The following is an 18475-nucleotide window of genomic DNA, read 5'->3' as shown; positions in this document are numbered from 1 at the left end:
GTACACTATGCAAATTATGCTTTGTGAGTTTTTGAGAAAGTTTGGATATAGCATTTGTAATTTTGTGAGTTTTTGAGAAATAAAATTTGGATATAGCATTTGTGTTTATTTGCATGGGTCTTAGAACCATCCAGTTACAGCATCAGACAAAAAGTAATTAACTTAGGTGCTTTCTTCAGTTGAGCGTCTGACTCTTGATCTCAGCTCAGGTCTTGATCTCAGGGTCATGAGTTTGGACTCTGCTTTGGGCTTCATACTGGGCATGGAGCTTACTTAAAAAAAAAAGTGAATAACCTGGTATATTCACCTATTATTCCTCTCTTTAGATCTGACTGCACAACTCTCATTGGCTTTCTTTTTAAGCTTAAAATTCATAGGCATTATGTTTACTATCCCTGTCCTACCTCTTCTTTGGTTGCCTCTTTGCTAGGTTCCTTTCATTTGAGCCACTTGTACATATCAGTGGCAGGTCGGTCTTCCTAGTATTTCTTTTATTACATACTTCTTCTGATTAAAAAATCTGTTGCACTCTTGGCTCATGGGATAAAGTCTATATCTTTTTAAATATTATTTAATTTAAATTCAGTTAATTAACATATACTATATTATTGGTTTCAGATATAAAGGTCAGTGATTCAGCAGTCTTATATAATACCCACTGCTCATCACATCAGTGCTGTCCTTAATGTCCATTACCCAGTTACTCCATCCCTTCATCCCTCTCCCCTCCAGTAACCCTCAATTTGTTTCCTATGATTAAGGGTATCTCTTATGATTTGTCTCCCTCTCTGACTTCATCTTGTTTTGTTTTTACCTCCCTTCTTCCAGGATCCTCTGTTTTGTCTCTTAAATTCCACATAAGAGTGAGATCATATGATAATTGTCTTTCTCTGATTGACTTATTTCACTTAGCATAATACCATCTAGTTCTATCCACATCGTTGCAAATGGCAAGATTTCATTTTTGATGGCTGAGTAGTATTCCATTGTATATGTATACCACATCTTCTTTATCCATTCATCTGTCATTAATGTCTGTATCTGCTAAGCTTACTCTCAAGATGCTCAATAGTCTGGCTTAGATCTGCCTTCTCAGACATTTCTGCTACAAACTCCCAACTTAGCCCCTTCAAAAATTACCTCATAGTCCCCTGAGAATATCTTGTTCTTAACTTTATCTCTGCTTTTGATGATGCCTATATTGAAGTGCACTCCTCCTTTTGCTTTCCAAATCCAAATTCTACTCACCTTTTAATTATTTATTTATTTTGGGGAGCAGGGAGGGCACAGTGAAAGAGAAAGATCTTAAGCAGACTCCACACCCAGTGAGGAACCTGATGTGGGGCTTGATCTCATGACCCTAAGATAATGACCTGAACTGTAATCAAGAGTCAAATGAATGCTTATCCGACTGAGCCACCCAGGGACCTTTCTACTCATCTTTTTAAATGCCAATACGTTTCCTGTTCTTTCATGGTTCTTTTTCAGTCATCGTCAACTTTCTGTATATTTTTTCCTCAGAATAACTCACTGGCAATTGTTTTTTAACATTTCTTTGTATTAGCCAGGACTCTGAATTGCAAGTGACACAAACCCAGCTTCAGTAGAGCTTAAGAAAAAATGCTTGGCTGACTTTATTGTGATGGCTTTATTCTCAGTTTCTTTCCAGGTGGAACAAAGATAACCACAAATAGCCACCTAATCTGGAAAAAATTCATGATCTTATATTCATCACTCCAAATTTCTCTGATTGGCCTCCCTTAAATCTCATCTTCACTCTTCAACCCATGACCACAGAGGGATGGAATACTTTATTTAATTGACAAACCTGGGGGCACCTGGGTGGCTCAGTGGTTGAGCATCTGCCTTTGGCTCAGGATGTGATTCTGGGGTCCTGCTTCTCCCTTTGCCTGTCTCTCTCTCTCTCTCTCTCCCTCTCTCTCTCTCTCTCTTTCTCTCTCTTTCTCTCTCTCTGTGTCTCTCATGAATAAATAAATAAAATCCTTAAAAAAAATAACTGACAAACCTGGATTCTGAGTCTATGTTTTGAAGGTGGTGATATCCCTTGATTAACGGATTAGCAGTTCTATCAATACCACATGGCATCTGGGAAAAACAATTCTCAAAATGAAGGATAGTAGGAACAACTAAAATGAAACAGATAAATGCTGTATTTATATTAGTATTTTCAGAGTCTCTTGAATATTGTATAATTATTTAATTTTAAAGTTTTTTTTTGTTCCTCTTTTAAAATTATGTCGGAGATTGCTTCATAGTGAGATTTTTATACCCTTTTGTGTGGCCAGCTGTACTTTATTTTTTTTTTTTTTTTTTTTTTTTTTTTTTTTTTTTTTTTTTTTAACCAGCTGTACTTTAATCCAGATTCACTTAACATGTATTTTGGTTGATAGGTTTGTAAAGTATTTTGAGAATGAAAAATGGGAAACTGTAATGTTGAGCTAATATTTGTTAGCCTCATTAGTGCTTTAAAAGTGTTAAGACCTAGAATCAGTTACTTATATAATTATTCTTGCCACATTGGCCTATAATTGAAGTTTTAAATGAAATATCTTGCCTACTGCTGTTAAGTGCATTTTACTGAATGTTTTACAGAATTCTTTTGTCTTATAGATGGATATCAATCTGAAAGAACAGGTTGTCATTTTAGACGAAGCTCATAACATTGAAGACTGTGCTCGGGAATCAGCAAGTTATAGTGTAACAGAAGTTCAGCTTCGTTTTGCTCGAGATGAACTAGATAGCATGGTCAACAATAATATAAGGAAGAAAAACCATGAACCCTTACGAGCTGTGTGCTATAGCCTAATTAAGTAAGAACATTTGTTTAACAGTGTCATTTTTGCTGCCTTTATATTAAAAACATGTTTTATTATGCCATAGTATTTTTTTTTTAAGATTTTATTTATTTATTCATGAGAGACGCAGAGAGAGAGGCAGAGACACAGGCAGAGAGAGAAGCAGGCTCCTTGTGTGGAGCCCAATGTGGGACTGAATCCCAGGACTCCAGGATCACGCCCTGAGCCAAACGCAACCACTGAACCACACAGGTGTCCGATATGCCATAATATTTTAATTAGTAAACTTTGAACTGGCAACTTAGGAAATAGATTGTTCCTTGCCTGTTAAACTTTTAGAAATAAGCCAGTCCAAACTTTTGTCTTGTTCAAAAGAATATAATAATAGATTTTTAAATTGATAATTATTAATTTGATTTCTAATTTAACAGAATAATTTAATAGCCTCCTGTATGATATATATGACATTGGGCTGAACATAAACTGAACATTAACATATTTTAAAATTTTGGGGCAGCCTGGGTGGCTCAGCAGTTTGGTGCCGCCTTCAGATTGGGTCCTGCGTCCGGCATGGAGCCTGCTTCTCCCTCTGCCTATGTTTCTGCCTCTCTCTCTCTCTCTCTCTGTCTCTCTCTGTCCCTCATAAATAAATAGATAAAATCTTTAAAAAAAATTTTTTGGATTATGCTTTATTTTTAAGATTTTATTTATTTATTCATGAGAGACACACAGAGAGAAAGAGAGACAGGTAGAGGGAGAAGCAGGCTTCCAGCAAGGAGCCTGATGTGGGACTTGATCCTGGGTCCTGGGATCACTCCCTGAGCCAAAGGCAGATGCTACACCACTGAGCCACCCAGGCGTCCCTGGATTATGCTTTAATTTGTTGCTTTATCTTTCAGTTTGAGTAGGGTTCTGTTTTGATGAGTTTTAACTAACCAGGATTTCAATACTCTAAAATAACAGATATAGTAATATTTTTATTAAAGTTTACATTGAATTCTTTTTTATTTTTTTAAAAGATTTTATTTATTCATGAGAGACACAGAGAGAGAGAGAGAGGCAGAGACACAGGCAGAGGGAGAAGCAGGCTCCATTCAGGGAGCCCACTGTGGGACTTGATTCTGGGTCTCCAGGATCACGACCTGAGCCAAAGGCAGACATTTAACCACTGAGCCACCCAGGCATCCCTGAATTCCTTTTTATTAGACATTAGGTTTTGGTGGGTTTTTAAATGATTTTCTCTCTCTTTTTTTTTTTTTTTTTAAGATTTTATTTATTCATGAGAGACACAGAGAGAGAATGAGAGAGCGACAGGCAGAGACACAGGCAGAGGGAAAAGCAGGCTCCACGTGGGGTGCCCAATGTGGGACTCATTCCCGGGACTCCAGGATCACACCCTGGGCCGAAGGCAGGTGCTAAACCGCTGAGCCACCCAGTGATCCCAGACATTAGGTTGTTAATCTAGAATCTCTTTATCTTTTTTTTTTTAAGATTTTATTTATTTATTCGTGAGAGACACACAGGGAGAGACAGACATAGGTAGAGGGAGAAGCAGGCTCCTCATGGGGAGCCTGATGCGGGACTTCATCCCAGGACCCTGGGATCACCCTCTGAGCCGAAGGCAGACTTTCAACTACTGAGCCACCCAGGTACCCCTAGAATCTCTTTATCTTAGATCTTGACCCTCTATCTTATTCCATTCACTGCAGCATTTTTCTGTTCATAGTATATTTAAAATTTTTTTGAAGGTTACATAGTCACATGTTTGAATATAAAAGATATAGAAATTTATGTTGTAAAAACTCCTTCCCACCCCATTCTCCATCTGCATAGGTCCTCTCCTGAACAAGTTTAACATTCAGTGCATATTTATGAGCAATTCATTGATGAACCGATATAGGTACTTTCCCCAGTCCCTCCTTTTCCTCCCAAATGATGGCATGCTACATTTTTAGTTTTTTGTCTTCTCCATTTTTTTTTTTTTTTTTTTTTAAGATTTATTTAGAGGATCCCTGGATGGCTCAGCGGTTTGGCGCCTGCCTTTGGCCCAGGGTGTGATCCTGGAGTCCCAGGATTGAGTCCCGCATTGGGCTCCCTGCACAGAGCCTGCTTCTCCCTCTGCCTGTGTCTCTGCCTCTCTCTGTGTGTCTCTCATGAATAAATAAATTTTTTTTTAAAATAAAGATTTATTTATCTTAGAGAGTGTGTGCAGCATGTGAGGGGAAGAGCAGAGGGAGAGAGAGAATCTCTAGCAGACACTCCACTGAGCATGGAACCTGATGATGCAGGGCTTGATCTCACAACCCTGAGACTATGACCTGAGCCAAAATCAAGAGTTGGATGCTTAACCAGCTGAACCACCCAGGCGCCCCATTGTCTTCCATTTTAAGCATAAAAATGTTATTTTTAAAGCGATTTTATTAAAATAAATAAATAAATAAATAAATAAATAAATAAATAAATAAATAAAGTCATTTTATTGAAGTATGATTGACATATATAAAACTATAAATATTCAATGTATACAACCGGATAAGTTTGCAGGTAAGTATATATCCATGAAACTATCATCACAATCTATGCCATAAACATCTCCTCTGAAAGTTTCCTTCTGTCCTCTTTATTAATCGTTTTTTTTTTTTATAAGAACACGTAAGCTCTACCCTCCTAGCAAATTTTTTAAGTATACAATACAGTATTGTTGACTATTGGCACTGTACTTTATGCTTATTGTTTCCTGTTTCATGTCTTTTTTCACTTAATATATTTTGGAGATTTTTCCTTATCATGACTTAGAAAGCTTTCTCAGTTTTAAAAAATAATTGCCTTGAATTCCATTGCATGGATGTATAATAATTTAACTAACATCTAAATAGTAGATACTGAGGTTTACAATTGTTTGCTGTTACAATGGGAGTATATAGGAAAATTCCTACAAGTGGGATTGTTGAGTGAAACCGTAGATCCACATGTAATTCTGATAGATATTTCTAAACTTTACACAGTAAGTGGGTAGGCAGAGGACTAATTTATACTTTCGCCAGCAACATATGAGAGGATGAAAGTTGTTTTTTTCTAGTCTGATGGGTGAAAAGTGGTATTCAGTGTAGTTTTTACTTAATTTCTCTTAATATAATTGATATTAAGCATTTTATTATTTTTTTTAAAGAAGATTTATTTGTTTTAGAGAGAGGGAGTTGGAAGAGAAGAAGGAGAAGGATTGGAGGAGACAGAAGGAGAGGTAGCAAGAGTCCTAAGCAGACTCTGCACTGAGTATGGAGCCCAACGTGGGGCTCAGTCTCACAACCCTGAGTTCATGACCTGAGCTGAAACCAAGAGTCAGACGTTTAATTGACTGGGCCACCCAGGTGCCCCAATATTAAGCATTTTAAAAGGCAAACGGTGTATTTCCTTTCCTATCAACTGTCGACATTTCTGTCCTTTTTTGGTTTTGTTACAGTTTTTACTGATTTGTAGAGGCTTTGTAGATTAACCCTTTGCCTGTCTGTGATAAGAGTGCAAATATTTTTCCCCCTATTTTACCATGTGCTTGTGCCTTTCCTTTTTTTCTTTTTTTTTAAGATTTTATTTATTTATTTATGACACACACACAGAGGCAGAGACATAGGCAGAGAGAGAAGCAGGCTCCCTGCAGGGAACCCAATGCTGGACTCGATCCCGGGACCCAGCATCCTGCGTTGGATGGCGCTAAATCGCTGAGCCATCCAGGTATCCCGCTTATGCCTTTCCTGTGGTGTTTTTGTCACGTAGCATATTGTCATTTTTACTTCACAGCATAATTTGGTGAAAGAGTTGTCTTTAGTTGCTAATTCTGTTTTCTCACTCCCGTCTTTCCTCACTAATCTCAGTTGTGTTGTTGTCTGCAGACTTCTACTGAAACTGTTCTTATCAAGGTCACCAATGATCCCTTATGTTGCCAAATGCAAAGGTTATTTTTCTATTATCTCACTCAGCCTCTCAGCAGTATTGTTTGGGTATTGTCAACTATCACCTCTATGAAAAATGTTTTTGGCTTAACTTCTGTGAAATAATGGAAAATATATATACATTGCTCTCTGTCACCAGTTCCTGGCACAGAGTTCCTAAAACCTTGCAATTTCCTAAGTGAGAAGAGTACTAAGAGCATTTTTAACCCCCCAGTTCCTGACAGAACTCCTAAATCCTTTGGTATTTCCTAGGTGCTCGGACTGGCTTTTGTTCTAATGAGGTGCTTGGTGAACTTCTGGATGTGTGTGGTCACTAGAAAGACTAAACCATGATTAGAAGCTTAGAACTTTCAGCTCCACCTTTCCTCTGGAAAGGGGAGAGGGAGGGGAGATCAAGTTAATAATTGATCATGCTTATGTAATGAAGCCATTGTTCAGAACTTCCAGATTGGTGAACACATTTATGTGCTTGGAGCATCCCACCTTTCTAGGAACAGAAGCTCCTGTGCTCAGACCCTCCCAGAACTTTCCATCTGGCTATTTGTCTGTATCCTTTATTGTATAATAAACTGGTAAACATAGATGTTTTCTGGAGCTCTGTGGGTTGTTCTAGTAAATGATCAAACTTGAGGAGGGGTCATGAGAACCTCTGACTTATAATTGCTTTGTCAGAGGCACAGATGACAACTTGGACTTTAATGCTGGCATCTGAAGTGACGAGGTGGGGAGGACAGTATGGTGAGACTGAAACCCAGTCTTGGGATCTGTGCTAACTTTAACTTGTTAGTGTAAGAATTGGATTGAATCATGGAACACCCAGCTAGTGTCTTGGAGAATTGCATTAGTGTAAGGAAAAAAGAACCCCACATACATTTAGTGACCAAACATGTCAGAAGTGAAGTAGTAAGACTAGAGGAGACATACAAGAGTACTTTTTCCTAGACAGCCTCTGGATACCTTCTGGTCTTCTTCACAGTCTACTCTTTCTCAGTTTCTTTTGATAGTTCTTATTCTGTTTGATGTCTAAATGTTGAAGTGCCTCAGGATTTGGTTCTGGTACTTCATTTCTTCTTAACTCTGTACTTTGCCTAAATTACATAACCGAGTACCGTAGTAGTACTAGTGAGGCCTGAATCTGTGTCTAGCCCAATTTCTAATAAATCTATATTCAAATCTGTCTCTGGAATGTGATTTTCGTATATTGACCTGTACTTTATATTAATCTGTTGGGGCTGGGATCCCTGGGTGGCACAGCGGTTTGGCGCCTGCCTTTGGCCCAGGGCGCGATCCTGGAGACCCGGGATCGAATCCCACGTCGGGTTCCCGGTGCATGGAGCCTGCTTCTCCCTCTGCCTGTGTCTCTGCCTCTCTCTCTCTCTCTGTGACTATCATAAATAAATAAAAAATTTAAAAAAAATTTAATCTGTTGGGGCTTTAATTTCAACTTTACAAAATAAACTCCTTCTCTTCTCCTACCTACTCCCCCCAAATGCCTTGTCTTCCTTATCTAAGCAAACAATACCAGCCAGTTCCTCAAATCAGAAATCTGTTATCCTTGATTGCTACCTCACCATATCCAGTTCATCAGTAAGTTTAATAAATGCCACCTGTACAATATATCCCAAATCCTTCAAACTCCTATCTATCATCCCAGAATCATCTCTCAACTAGAATTCTGTAACAGCCTGCAACAGGTCTCTGCTTTTATTTTTGCCTTTTTCCATAATCCATTCTGGCTTAGAAACTGGAATCATCTTTTAAACACTTAAAATAGGTTGTGTTTGATTTCAAATATTCCATTTAAGGGGCACCTGGGTGACTCAGTCGGTTAAGCAACTGACTCTTGACTTCAGCTCAGGTCATGGTCTCAGGGTTGTGGTATGGATCCCCACACTGGGCTCTGTGCTGTGTGTGTAGCCTGCTTAAGATTTTCTCTCTCTCTCTCCCAATGCTCCTCTCCAATCCCCTCCTCATGTGTACACACTGTCTAAATCAGTCAATCAGTCCTCTTATTTAAAACCTTCCCATTACACTTTGGATAGAATCCAGATTCCTTACCTTGTCTCAACATGATCTGATTCCTGCTTATCACTCTAACATTGTTCTAACATTGTTCATATTGTTATTCTTTTTTGCCCATTGTGTTGCAACTACAGTGGCTTTCTGTCAAGTCCTTAAATAAACAAAATTTGTTAACCACTTCTAGATCTTTGCATTAGCTATTCTTTCTACTTGGAATCCCTCCCCCCTACCCCCCGCGCCCCCATCCTTTCATGACGGGGTATTTTTTGCATTCAATTATTAGAATAAATGTCACTTCAGGGAGAACTTCCTTGACACTCAAATTAAAGTAGCAAGTAGATTACATTAACCTAATTTATTTTCATTATATCACTTTCCATTATCTGATATGCTCTTGTTTCATGTATGTGTTTCTAAGTTTATTTCTCCCTTTAGTAGAATGTAATTTCCATGAGAATAAGGATCTTGCCTGTTTTACTTACTGCTGTATTTCTAGTATCCAGTACAGTGTCTGGCATATAATATAGGCATTTAAGTACTTACTGAATGTCAAAATGTATATGTATACATAAAAATGAATATACTTTCTAGTAACTCTCTTTTTTGTCTTAATATATAATACCTTAATTTCTTTATTAGATTGTTTTATATTTTCTTTATGTGCATTTGGGATCAAATGCTCCTATACCTGGCTGTCAGTTGGAAAGATAGTCAAGTGAAGCAGTGTGAATCCATAAAACATAATTGGGAAATCACGTGCATGTTTCTCTTTTCTAAGTGAAAGCATACTATTTAGCTATATAAGTGTTTATTTGGCAATATGAGACATGCATGCATTTTAAGAGATGTCTGAATTCACATTTGTATCGTAATAGCTTCAAGGAATATGATGAATGTATCACAACTCTTTGTTTTGTTAAAATAGTGCACACAAGGGTGATATTAGTTGATGGAACTGTTTTATTTTATTTTAGTTGGTTAGAAGCAAACTCTGAACATCTTGTGGAAAGGGATTATGAATCATCCTGTAAAATATGGAGTGGAAGTGAAATGGTCTTAAATTTGCACAAAATGGGCATTACTACTGCTACTTTTCCTATTTTGCAGGTAAGATTTTTTTCCACCTCTAATATTTATTTAGTGAATTAAACCATTAAACCATTGTTTAATAATGAATAAATTAATCCAGACCTAAAAAAGTAGCAACTTAATTGTTTTAAAATTTTATTTTATTACTAAGCTTGGTAATCTTTAACTGATGGTGTAAATAATGGATTAAAAAATTCTCATTATTTAGTTGTAACTAAATAAAATATAATGTAAAATATATAAAATATAAAATAAAATATAACAAAATAAAATAACTGCTTATTTTAAATTAATAGACTTTGCTTTTAAGAGTGGTTGTTTGAAGTTTGCAGAAAAATTTAGCAGAAAGGACAGAATTCTCATGTACCTAATGACAAACATACATACACACTCCAGTTCTCCTATTATTAACATCTTACAATAATACAGTATATTTGTTACAATTGAGCCAGTATTGTTAACTAAAGTCCATAGTTTTACATTAAAGATTCACTTGTACAATTCTGTGAGTTTTGACAAAAATAAAGTCATGTATCTACCATTACAGTGTCATACAAAATATTGTCACTGCCTTAAAAATCTTATGTGCTATATTTACTAATTAATTCCTTCACCATACCTCATGTCCCCTGCTGAACTTCTGGCAACCAGTGATATATGTGTATGTGTGTGTGTGTGTGTGTGTGTGTGTGTGTGTGTGTGTTTGTTTTTTTTTTAATTTTGACTCCTTAGTTTTGCCTTTTCCAGAATGCCATTTAGTTGGAATCATACTAAGGGTCCTTCATGTCTTTTTATGGTTTGATGGCTCATTTCTTTTTATTGCTAAATAGTATTCATTGTATGTATGCACACTGCTGATCCATTCACCTACTGTAGGACTTCCAAGTTTGGGCAATTCTGAATAAAGCTATTATAAACATTTGTGTGAGTATTTTTGTGTGGATATGCCTTCTTCTCATTGGGTAAATACTTAGTACAATTGCTGTATTGATGGTAAGACTTCTTTTAGCTGTGCAAGAAACTGCTATCTTCCACAGTGGCTGTGCTATTATTTTACATTCCCATCATCAGTGAATAAGGGATCCTGTTATTCTACATCCTTGCCAACATTTGGAATTGTCAGTTTTGAATACTAGCCATTCAAATAGATATGTAGTAGTATCTTATTGTTATTTTAATTTACAATTCCTAAATAACATTTGAGGTGGAACATCTTTTTACATGCTCTTTTGCCATCTATATATCTTATTTGGTGAGATGTCTCTTCAGATCTTTTGCCTACTTTTCAGTTGGATGCTTTTGTCTTCCTATTATTGAGTTTTAAGGGTTTTCTATATTTGGTATACAAGTCCTTCATCAGGACTCATGCTTGCAGATATGTTCTTCCAGTCTGTGGCTTGTCTTTTCAATGTGTTAACAGTGTCTTTTTTTGAAACATAAGTTTTTGTTTTTTGTTTTTTTTTAAAGATTTTATTTATTTATTCATGAGATATACAGAGAGAGAGGCAGAGACACAGGCAGAAGGAGAAGCAGGCTCCATGCAGGGAGCCCGACATGGGACTCGATCCTGGGTCTCCAGGATCAGGCCCTGGGCTTAAGGTGGTGCTAAACTGCTGAGCCACCCAGACTGCCCAAGTTTTTAGTTTTAATAGAGTTCACCTTACCAATTTTTTTCTTTGATGGATCATGCTTTAGATGTTGTGTCTGAAAACTCACCACCAAAGCCAAAATCACCTAGATTTTCTTCTGTTATTTCTTCTAAAAGTTTCAGAGTTTTCATTTAACATTTAGGTCTGATCCATTTTTAGTTAATTTTTGTGAAGGATAGAAGGTCTGTATCTAGATTCATTTCTTTGCATGTTCTGTCACCATTTGTTGAAAAGACCATCCTTTCTCCTTTGGATTGTCTTTGTTGCTTTGTTAAAGATCAGTTGACTGTATCCTTGTGGGTCCATTTTTAGGCTCTATTCTTTTCCATTGATTGATTTGTCTGTTCCTTCACTAATACCACACTATCTTCATTACTATTGATTTATAATAAGTCTTGAAGTTGGGTAGTATCAGTTCTCTGATTTTGATCAGTATATTGTATTGGTTATTTTGGTTTGTTTCTTTCCAAATAAACTTTAGACTCAGTTTGTCAATCCACCAAGTAACTTTCTGGAATTTTGATTGAGATTGTCTTGAATCTATAGATCAAAGTAGGAAGAACTAACAATTGAACAATACTGAGTCTTCCTATTTATGAACAGAGAGTATCCTTCCATTTGTTTGGATCTTTGTTTTCTTTTATAAGAATTTTATAATTTTCCTCATGTACAGACTTAAAGAGGCTTTTGAACTAAAACAGATAAGAACTATGGCTACCATGGTCACCACTAGAATTCTGGGCATATGAGTATTAAAAATGTATTTTTATCAGATAATACTTAAGATTTTTGCCCTGCATTTTTAAAATGCAATGTGGTATTATAAGTATTGTCCATATCATGGCATCTTTCCATGATTTTTTGTATAAACTTTGCATTTTAATAGTTCATATCATTAGCAAAATGGATAAATTGTGAGGAATTCATAGAATATTAGACAGCAATTTAAGAAATGAACTACCAATCATATAAATGAATCTTAGAGACAATGTTGAGTAAAAGAAACTGGACACAGAAGAGTATAAACTGTATGATTTCATTTTTATGAAATTAAGAAATGAATATTATTACACTAGTAGAAGTCAGAATAATGGTTACTACTGTGCAGGGGTAAGGAGCAGTTTGGGTTGAGAAAGGGCAAAAGGGAACCATCTGGGATTCAAGGAATATTTTGTATTGTGAGTGTTAGTTACATGGGTGTGTGCATGTTGTGTGTATGTATGTTTAGTGAGCTGTATATTTAAGACTAGTGCATTATATATTATACTTTAATAAAAATGTACAAATAAATATATCTCAAAGAAAAAATTTGGGAAATACAAAGGCACAAAGGAAAAAAAATTCATAAAGATGATCATTATTAACTTTTGGATTTTTATCCACCCATCTTATTCTATGCATATATTTATTTGACATAGATTTCTGATATGATGCATGTTCTTTATAGTCTCTTTTCATTTAACAGTATATTAGGAGTACTGTTTTTTTATTTTAAAATTTTTTTAGGGATCCCTGGGTGGCGCAGCGGTTTGGCGCCTGCCTTTGGCCCAGGGCGCGATCCTGGAGACGCGGGATCAAATCCCACGTCGGGCTCCCGGTGCATGGAGCCTGCTTCTCCCTCTGCCTATGTCTCTGCCTCTCTCTCTCTCTCTCTCTCTGTGACTATCATAAATAAATAAATTTTTTTTTAATTAAAAAATAAAAAATAAAATTTTTTAAAATTTAAATTCGGTTAATTAACATATATTATTAGTTTCAGAGGTAGAGGTCAGTGATTCATAAGTCTTATGTAATACCTGGGCTGTTGTTTTTTAAAGATTTATTTCAGAAAACGGAGAAAGTACATGTGTGAGATGATAGGGAGGGACAGAGGGAAAGAGAGAGAGAATCTCAAGCAGATTCGCCACTGAGCACAGGTCCATCTCAGGACCCTGAAATCATAACCTGAGCTAAAATCAAGAGTGGGATGTTTAGCTGACCCAGATGCCCCTATGAATACTATTTTAATATTCTTTCACATGATCTGTATTTTTATTTTAAAAATATTTATTTGAGAGAGAGCAGGGGTAAGGGGGAAGAGCAGAGGGAGAAAAAAATCTTAAGCAGACTGCAATGAGCGTGGAACCCACACAGAGCTCCATCTCATAACCCTGAGATCATGGCCTGAACTGAAACCAAGAGTTTGGAGGCCTGAGTCTCTCAGGCACCGCTTTCACGTGATTTTTTTTTTTTTTTTTTTTTTTTTTATGATAGTCACAGAGAGAGAGAGAGAGGCAGAGACACAGGCAGAGGGAGAAGCAGGCTCCATGCACTGGGAGCCCGATGTGGGATTCGATCCCGGGTCTCCAGGATCACGCCCTGGGCCAAAGACAGGCGCTAAACTGCTGCACCACCCAGGGATCCCTTTCACGTGATTTTTAATTGCAGTGTAGCACTTTTGTGAGTGCAGATATTCTAAATTACTTGCTTAATTTGGCATTTGAAATATAAGTTGTTGCCAGCTTTCCCAGAATAAGAAAAAATTCTGTTATGAACATCCTTGAAAATATATCTCTGTATATGTTGCTATTTCCTTTATGTATTATAAATACTAATTCTTTGTTGCTTATTGCATTGTATGTTAGTCTTGTGTCTATGTTTTATTTATGGAGCATTTTTCTAGAAGTTTTTTATTTTAAGGCATTCAAATGTATCAGTGTTTTTTTTATGAATTATATTTGAGTTTAGTTTAAGTAGTCTTTCCTTATCTTGTACTATATTTTCTAAAAGTGTTTTTTTTTTTAATTAAATCAGCCTAGAATTCATTTTTGTTTATATTGTGAGGTTGGGAATCCATTTTATTTCCTATAAGTATAATTTTGGCATCATTTACTAAGTTGTTCATCCATTTATCTCTGATTTGTAATGACACTTCTGCCACATATCTAATTTTCATTTATTTGTGAATTAATTTCTGGACTTTGTTCTATGATTCTGTTTATCTAAACTGTCATATTTGGGGCACCTGGCCTCAATGGTTGACTGCCTTCTGCTTGGGTCGGGAGCCTGCTTCTGTCTCTACCTACTCTCTCTATTCATGTCTCTTCCCGTCTCTCTGTGTCTCTCATGAATAAATAAATAAAATCTTAAAAAAATAAAAATAAACTGTCATATTGGTTAATTACTCTAGCATTAGAAGTATGCTAATACCTGGTAGGGCGGATCTCCTCACTTTGTTCTTTTCCTTTGAGGATGATCTTGGCTGAATTTTAAAATTAACTTGTAAATTTTCATGAAAAATTCTGTTGGAATTTTGGTTGGAATTTCACTGAATTTATGGGTTAATTTAGAGTGTTGATATATTTATAATATGGGAGTTTTCCTATTCACAAATAAGATGTATAAAGTTCTTCACTTATTATGTCATATATGTCAATAAAATTTTATTTTATTTTTAAAAGTCTTAGGAGTTTTAGATTTATTTCTAAGTAAGTTAAAATTTGTTTCTTTTTCAAATGCTAAAATTACATTTTCTAATTATTACTGCTGTATAAATGTGGTAGTTGATTTTTATTTATTTATCTTGTAGCCAGCCAACCACTTTGCTGAACTATCTTATAGTTATACTACCTGGTTTGTCTATGGATTCTCAAATTTTATGTAATTATACTGTCTGTAAGTAGTAACTTTATTCTCTTTCCTTCCAACTCCATCACATTTTCTTTCTTTCTTTGTTAGCTTAAACTTCCAGTACATTGTTTATCACAGGAAGTGAAACAGATATCCTGGTCTTATTGCTACCCAAAAGAGACTATATATTACTAGTGTTACATCATTTAGGAATATGTCTACTGCATTGTTTTAAAATTCTTTGTTTTATTTTTTATTAACAGCTTGATGTATAATTCACATGCCATGAAATCTACCCTTTTAAAATATACAATTCAGTAGTTTTTAATATAGTTACAGAATTATGCAACTGTCACTGCTATCTATCTAACTTTAGAACATTTGTTAAAACTTATGAGCCACATGCAATAAATGAGCTAATTAGTATACATTTTGTATTTAGCATTTATTATTTCCTTTTTTCATTTAAAAATTTTTGCTTGTCATACAGTCATATTATTCTCATCATTGGAATACTACCTGGAAGTAATTCAGGCATTTAGATGGCATATCAACTCTTTTAGGCTCTTTGGAAAAACTGTTTGGTACATTTTAGTTCTCTTTTACTGTTTTGGTTTGGTTTTGGTTTTGTTTTTAAATTAGCTCTATACCCAACATGGGGCCTGAACTCACATTCTTGAGGTCAAAGTTTGCATGGCCTACCAACTGAGCCAGCCAGGTGTACCTAGTTCATTACTTTTGAAGGGCACTTTGTAATAATACCCTGATTGCCTGAAGAAATAATGAACCTCCTAAATATATAACTTATTGTTAAAATGTCTTTGACTCTGAAGAGAATTTGGGAATATATGGGAATTTATTTATTTATTGGTTTGTTTGTTTGTTGAGAAGGTTGATTTAAGCATAAACACTAGGAAAAAGTAAATGAAAGTGTTACAAAAGAAAGGAAATATGATCAGTATACTATATATGGGTTAGCTATAACAGTGTATAATATATATAATCACAATTTTGTTAAAAATAAATATTGACTTAATTTTGGAGCCTGTGGAGGCCTGCTGGGAACAGAACTCCTAAAGTGACAATTATGTCTGGAAGGCTGTGGTCCAAGGCCATTTTTGTTGGCTATAAGCGGGGTCTCCGGAACCACAGGGAGCACACAGCTCTTCTTAAAATTGAAGGTGTTTATGCTTGAGATGAAACTGACTTCTGACTAAGCAAGACATATGCTTATGTGTACAAAACAAAGAACAACACAGTGACTCCTGGTGGCAAACCAAACAAAACCAGAGTAATCTGGGAAAAAGTAACTTGTGTTCATGGAAACAGTGGCATGGTATGTCCTAAATTCTGAAGCAAACTTCCTGCTAAAGCCATTGGCCACAGAATCCATGTAATGCTGTACTCCTCAAGGACTTAAACTTGCTGAAAAGTAAATAAATAAAGGTGTAGGTCTGTTCTCTTGTAAAAAAAAATGAATAAAATATTGAATTAATAAAAAATTATGATATAACTATTGTGAGAATGGTAAGTAAAATGTATATTTGGTGGTATAAGAGACTTAAAGATGTACTTTTCTGTAGGATACCAATTGAGGGAATATGTAGGAATTTATTTTATTTTTATTTTTATTTTTTTTAAAGATTTTACTTTATTTATTTATAGAGAGACACAGAGAGAGAGAGGCAGACACACAGGCAGAGGGAGAAGCAGGCTCCGTGCAGGGAACCCGAAGTGGGACTAGATCCCAGGTCTCCAGGATCACGCCCTGGGCTGCAGGCGGCGCTAAACCGCTGCGCCACCGGGGCTGCCCTATGTAGGAATTTAAAACATAATTTTAGCACTTGTTTATTAGCAATGTTTCCCTAAAATTTCAATGTATCTTTCATTTGGGTTATATTATAGTTTTAAGAAGTTTGTACTTCTCTTCTTCTCGTTTCCTGCCATGTACTTAATAATGGTAATTTCTTACAGGGACACTTTTCTGCTGTCCTTCAAAAAGAAGAAAAAGTCTTACCAATTCATGGTAAAGAGGAGACAAGAGAAGTGCCTATTATTAGTGCTTCAACTCAAATAATGCTCAAAGGACTTTTTATGGTGTTTGACTATCTTTTTAGGCAAAATAGCAGGTTAGTAAATATATATGATTTGTATTTTTCCTCTTAAAAATATTAGTTTTATTGGGTGCCATGATGTGTTTAATCTGTATATTGTGTGAGTACTTAGGTTCGTTGTAAAGAAGTGGGTATAAGTATTATTCTTATTGACACAGATTTGGATCAGTCGAAATTAGTCTTTATTAATGAAAATGAGTATTGAAATAAAAAATAAATGTATTTTAAATACATTTTTAAAGTTACTGCAGTATTAAATTTATAGTTGTATATGATTAAACTTAAACATTTAGGTTTTAAGGATAGTTTTAGATATGTTTCTCCCAGTGTCAGAATGTGTCTTCTTATTGCATAAAGCCTCTATTTATTAAAATGTGGAAAATGAGAAACAACTCCCTTCACTCTACCCCTTATTAAATTATAGTACTGGGATGCCTGGGTTACTCAGTGGTTGAGCATCTGCCTTTGGCTCAGGTCGTGATCCTGGGGTCCTGGGATTGAGTCCCACATCAGACTGCCCGCAGGGAGCCTGCTTTTCCCTCTCCCTATGTCTCTGCCTCTCTCTGTGTTTCTCATGAATAAATACATTAAAAATCTAAAAAAATAAAATAAATTATAGTACTATCTGGTTCCAATTTTTTTATGATAAAATATACATAACAGAATTTACTATTTTAACTATTTTAAGTGTACCTTTTAGTAGCATTAAGTATATTCACATTGTTGTGCAACCATCACCACTGTCCATTTCCAGAACTTCTTCAGGAACTCTATGCCCATGAAACAATATTTACCATTTCCCTCTTCCCACAACCTCTAGTAACCTCCATTCTTTCAGCTCCCTGGATTTGCCCCTTTTAGGTATCTCTTATAAAGTGAAACCATATATTTCTTCTTTTGCATCTGGCTTATTTAACTTAGTATAATGTTTTCAAGGTTCATCCAAGTCGTACCATATATCAAAATGCCATTCTTTTTTATGGCTGAATATTCAGATTCCACTGTATGTATATACCATAGTTTGTTTATACCTTTTATGTTGATGGACATTTGGATTATTTTCACCATTAGTCTATTGTGAATAGTGCTATAGTGAACATTGATATACAAGTATCTGTGAGTCCCTGCTTTTAATTCTTCCAGGTATGTACCTGGAATTTCAGATCACACGGTCATTCTGTATTTAACTTTTTGAGAAATCAACATGCTATTTTCCATAGCAACTGCGT

At 35.6% G+C, this 18475-nt stretch overlaps 1 protein-coding gene and 1 pseudogene across 3 annotated transcripts in view; both read left to right on the top strand.

The window, feature by feature from the left end:
* The window catches only part of BRIP1 (BRCA1 interacting DNA helicase 1), a 180653-nt gene that overhangs the window by 55981 nt on the left and 106197 nt on the right, over positions 1–18475 (top strand). For all 3 annotated transcript variants that reach the window (XM_072779704.1, XM_072779705.1, XM_072779703.1), the window contains exons 9-11: positions 2632–2831; positions 9760–9892; positions 17107–17261. In XM_072779704.1, coding sequence (XP_072635805.1) covers positions 2632–2831; positions 9760–9892; positions 17107–17261 — 488 coding nt within the window. The remainder of the gene's footprint in view (positions 1–2631; positions 2832–9759; positions 9893–17106; positions 17262–18475) is intronic.
* On the top strand, positions 16220–17087 carry LOC140606399 (large ribosomal subunit protein eL33 pseudogene; annotated as a pseudogene).

This window comes from Canis lupus, chromosome 16, assembly GCF_048164855.1.
Source record: "Canis lupus baileyi chromosome 16, mCanLup2.hap1, whole genome shotgun sequence".
NCBI lineage: Eukaryota > Metazoa > Chordata > Mammalia > Carnivora > Canidae > Canis > Canis lupus.
The sequence above is the reverse complement of the archived record's forward strand: the minus strand, read 5'-3'. Positions and strand labels throughout refer to the sequence as shown.